Raw genomic sequence first — 5,328 nt, 5'->3', positions numbered from 1 at the left:
TATTGTAACCTCAAATTTTTCATTTATAGCTAAATGATTCTCATATACCACAACAAACACCTAAAGTTTATAAGGATTTAAATACAACATTTGGGAAAGATTAGCCATCATTTTTGATGGAACAGAAGAGAAGGATTTAGGTTGGGCAGTTCAATGTACATTACAATAGGAATAGTGGTAACAATGGTCATCATTCATCCCACATGTCGAGAAGTGCTACGGTCTTGAGCCAATTGTAGTACCTCTACATTACAGTAGGACTAATGGTAACAATGGTTATCATGCATCCCACATGTCGAGACTCGAGAAGTGCTACGGTCTTGAGCCAATTGTAGTACCTCTGGAGTGCAATTAGAAACTTGGTTGAGGAACTTCAAGCTCCGTACTTGCAGAGATTTTCGAAACCCATATATTCATGCCTCTGAATCTTCCCAATCATGTTCACTATTCCCACTCCACCTGTCGAACAATAAAAAAAATATCTGACAAGTCAAAAATAATGTATGAGGATACGAATTTCAATGCCTGAATGCACGAGGGTGCTCACCTAATGAGATTGCACTGATAAAGATAGTAGAGGCCAGAATAAAGATGATTATAGAGGCCCTTCCAAGGATATTTATTGCCTTTCTCACCACGTGTTGTCCGACAAAAGCAGCAATGGTTGCCACAAGAACCAAGTAGAGAGCTGGAACATATGTAAAAACATCATTAATGAAATTCTGAAGTTCCAATCTTTCTACTCACACTATGAGGCTCCTCCTTTCATACATCTCAACTTATGTATTTCATTTTCACCTTTACTACACCCTAATTACTTAGTTTTGTGCTGTTTATGATATCGGAAGGACATCAAAATAAATTTGTATATGCGAGCTTGAAAATAAGTTTATTGAGATTATGCACTTACCATAAGGAACAGGAAAACGCTTTAGAAGGTAGTATTCCACAACAGACATTGAAGAGGAGAACATCATTGCAAAAGTAGCCGTAGCACTTGAGACCTGCACAAGGTTATAAGAGTCTAAAAAAACTACCAATAAATGAAAATTTACAGGGTACAGTAAGAAACTTATTAGTGACAAGTACTAAAGCGGTACATCTATTCCAGAACTGGGGATGCATTTGTAAAAACGGAGATTAGACTCTCAAAATTCCTTCAAGTCTGTAAGATCTGATAGGCAAGTAGTCAAGCTACTTGAACAAAGGAACTGGCATATCAACTTCATGTCTAACATTTGTTAACAAAACGGGAAAGTAAATGTGTGTCAATTTTTTGGAATGGGGCATTTCAGATATAATAGTACTTAAAATGTCAGATCAAAAGATCTCCAAAAGGATTCTGTCTTTACTTTTGAAAAAACGCCTCTAATCTAACATTTGTTGTTCTTTGACATAAATAACTACTACAAGGCTTAACTTCCAGAATATTTATCACTCGACCGTGCAAATTTTACATGCACTCCAGACATTTTAAGGTACCAATGCGGAAATGCTTATAAGCCTTCCAAAAGATTTCAAAAATTCCTGCATTTGCAATTTCATATATGAAAATATAAAGGAAAGCTTAGGGACATGATATTAATAGCATGAAGATAGGGGCGCAAAATAAAGATTTTCTTATCGAGTATCAATTTTTATAAAACCATTCTTTCTAAAGCAGAGTAAACGAGTATAAACTCACCTGTGGAGGGACTCCCAATTCCAAAAATAGAGGGCCCATTATAAATCCTCCACCAAGACCAAGTAATCCCCCGACTAGACCAGCCAGTATACCAAAGAAGCAATAAACAAACAGCTGGCCAACTCGAAAACTGGTTCCTGCTTCTCCCTTGGATGCAATTACCCTTCTTCCAGTGTACAGGCTAACTGCTTCATACAGAGATACCCCAACAGAAACTGGAACCTACATGACAATGGAAAAGGTATAATCACATCTAATTTTGAACTCTTAAACTGAAAACCTCTTTTATTCAATGTAACTACGTAAGGAGTCTCACTGTAGCAGTAAAGTTCATAAATAGAAAAATCATTAACCCTGACTAAATATGTTAATCATACCTGCAACAAATTCAGCACCCAGTATGCTGTCGAACAATTAGCTGTATAATTCTGTTCGCAAAAGAAAAAAAAATCAGTCAATCAATAAACAAATCATTTCTGGAGTGATTGCAAATATTGAATGGACTGCGAAATCAAACCTTGGTAATCTGCACTGCAAGAAATGCTATCCAAACAAAACATAGAAGCCCGAACTCTTTCCAAGATACATTCTCAAGAACAGACACCTGATAAGGTAATACTAATTAGAATATGGAACCTCTGTTGAGGAAAATTGCATCTCAGAGATCACATACTTCTTCTCTTAGAGAGCTCTTTGTCCCATTTTCAGTTTTGTTGTCAGGTCCGCCAGGAAGTAGCTTGTAGTCTGCTCCATCACCTCCATTTCCTGGAAATACGTAGCATATTAAAATCTATAATCCAAGCAGAAATTTCATTAGATATATATAATAATAAAAGCGTCCTAGGGAAATGTGGAGCAACCAACCATTGTCCACCCGAAGGTTTGCAGCCTCCTGAAAGAATAAAAAAGGGCACTAAGTAAGACGTCATAGTGTGACAAAGAATAATAGGATTTATGATTATATCACTGTAACCTTCTTCAAAATGGTTTCTCCTTTCCAAGTTTCGACACCTTTTAAAAAGGCCTTTGTTGAGGTACCTGAAAACCACCAAGTTGAACAGACTTAGAGGATGCAAATATGTGGAACAAACTTCTAATACAACAGATCATAAGTGCATTACCCAAGAAGAGTACAATAAGCAGAACTGTGACCATCCAATCAGCGAAAAGGACATTAAAAGCAACTCCAATACTAATGCCCAGCATCAGCATAGGTTGGATGAGCAATGCCAAGTCATAGTCGATGATTGGCATATCTAATGTGGGGTGACGTAGCTTGAGGTTATAATAAACAGTCGATACTGCTGCACCCATGATCATACCTATAGAAAAGATCCAATCACTCTCACTTCTATACCAAGCTAGCAAGTTCCAAAATTTGCATGGCATTAATAATACACATACAAAGTAAATACAATGCAACAGGTACCAACTTATGTTTAGCTAAATGTCTAAGAAGCTTAATCTAAGCAAACCGAACAAATTCAATTTACCTCAAAACTACACGTGGTAACAATTCAATCTTAAAAATTCACAGTAAGCAATGGGAACCTAGCATTGCTCCAGAATGTGCAAACAATGTAGTAGATAATTTCTTTGCAGTACTGTGGATAAAAATGCTAGAACCTTAATGAATACCTAACAAGTTATATTTATAGTTTTATTGTAAAAATGAACACTAAAATGTGGCTATTTACAATCAAACTTTGGGATTAAAGGACACATATAGAAAATAAATAAAAAGGTATCATCTTGAGATTTCAATGGCTTACACTTTGAAATTGCAGTTGCTGATTTTGGATCAAAGCCAATAACTAAGGTAAGCATGGGAACAAATATGCCACCGCCACCTACACCGCCGACACTACCAAAAGCTGCCCCACAAAATCCAATAATGGAAGCGACAATTATTTTCCAGTCGAATTCCATTTCCTGGAAGGAATACAACCGAAATTGTGCACATTTTTAAAAATCTTTAAAATGACATCAGCAATTTAAAATGTCAACCAAGTCGACAACGTAAAACAATTGGAAATTAGGTATACAATTTCGCAGACATAGACAAACAGCTGATAAGAATCGTTGAAGCCTCAATCTTGCCATCTTCCAACATACATGCATGCACGATATCACAGTTTACGAACTCAAATGTTATTTTTCAAACTTTTTAAGAAAAAAAATTAAGGGGGAGTCTGTACTTTTTTTTTCTTTTTATTGCCATTATGCAGAATAGCAGAGTGTCTACATCAATGACCCGACGTCTGCCTACAATCAACATTCAATTATCTCATCATTATTTCTTGGTCCCTACCACAAAAGCAGAAACACTAATAATGCAATGTGACTTTCCACATTCATCAAATCTTGGTTTTTCTTCGTATGTTCAAATGCATGAATCATGTATGATCCTTTGATATATCTACTTCAATGAACAAAACTCATTTAAATTGACATCAACAAGGTAATCTGTACACCTAATCAAGGCCTAAGGGTGTGTCCGGCCACCAACTTATAAGTCTAGATTAGCTCAATTGATCTGTCGGATTATAAATTACCGCTTAATAGCCTTATTAAAGTACTAATATAACTAGTGTTTCTTTTTTCATTTTTTTTCAATTTTGATAACTTATACTCCACTTATATGTTATCAGTTGAAGTGTTGAACAAAGCAAAAAGATGATAAGTTATGATAACCATTGAGCCAACAGGGCCATGAAAGGCCCACCACAAAAGTATGGTAAACAACACATTAGTTAGCAATATAAAAATGAGTACTACAACTAAACAAGCAACAATAAAAAAAGAGCTGGAAAATGACATTTATCATAAGATAAAAATTCAATGAAAAAATAAATCATACCGGCCAAACATGCTGGTAGCCTGATTCATTAGATTGCCACAAGAAATTCGCAACCTTGAAAAGATAATTAGTTTCAGATTCATCAGCTGCATTATTGATCAAATTTGAACCCTGTTTTTTCAAGCTTCTTTCTGCTGAAACAAACACTGCAGCTAATCCAAAGCTCCATATAATCACTACTAGTGATCTCAAAATTTTCCACTTTCCTCCAAACCCCTCCATTTTAATTCAATCCTCAGCAGTGAATAATTGTCCCTGTATATAGTCATATAGAAACAATCATTAGTACATATGCATAGACTTTTAATCTCTCTCTCTCTCTATCTCTCCCTCACTCCCGCCCTCTCTCTCTTCTCTCTCTCTCTCTCTCCCGCTCTCTCCCGCCCTCTCTCTTCTCTCTCTCTCTCTCTCTCTCTCTCCCCCTCTCCTCTCCCTCTCTCTCTCTCCAAATAAACAAATGCATATCATCTCTCTCTCTCTGTTGTGTGTGTGTTTTAGCATTTTAAGAAAATTGAACAAAAGGGTATAATCAAGAATCAACAAGAAAAAGACCCACAAGCTAAAAATCACAATCTAAGCCAAGAAAACAAAAGGGTCTTACCAGAATCTGATATGAACAAATGGGTCTTTGTCTGTTTGGTATATAATTAAACCAAGAATTGGGATCGATGATTTCAAGAAATGGGGATAATTTGAGCGGAAGCGGAGAAATTATAATAGTCGGAGGCTTGTAGTAAGAAAGAGAGTTGACACTTGAGGGAAGTGGCAATGCAAAATGGAATGA

General features: G+C 36.2%; 1 protein-coding gene across 1 annotated transcript; it reads right to left on the bottom strand.

Moving 5' to 3' along the window:
* Positions 1–5,328, bottom strand: LOC141671679 (sulfite exporter TauE/SafE family protein 3-like). Its single transcript, XM_074477982.1, has 13 exons — positions 5,146–5,328; positions 4,545–4,799; positions 3,457–3,616; positions 2,806–3,006; positions 2,658–2,722; positions 2,549–2,576; positions 2,358–2,449; positions 2,202–2,288; positions 2,062–2,112; positions 1,685–1,906; positions 911–1,004; positions 548–688; positions 1–459 (listed from the first exon to the last, which is right to left on the bottom strand). The coding sequence occupies exons 2-13, from the start codon at positions 4,764–4,766 to the stop codon at positions 374–376; spliced, it is 1,449 nt and encodes a 482-aa protein (XP_074334083.1). The 5' UTR covers positions 4,767–4,799; positions 5,146–5,328; the 3' UTR covers positions 1–373.

The sequence above is a fragment of the Apium graveolens genome, chromosome 7, assembly GCF_009905375.1.
Source record: "Apium graveolens cultivar Ventura chromosome 7, ASM990537v1, whole genome shotgun sequence".
In the NCBI taxonomy this organism is placed as follows: Eukaryota; Viridiplantae; Streptophyta; class Magnoliopsida; order Apiales; family Apiaceae; genus Apium; species Apium graveolens.
The sequence above is the reverse complement of the archived record's forward strand: the minus strand, read 5'-3'. Positions and strand labels throughout refer to the sequence as shown.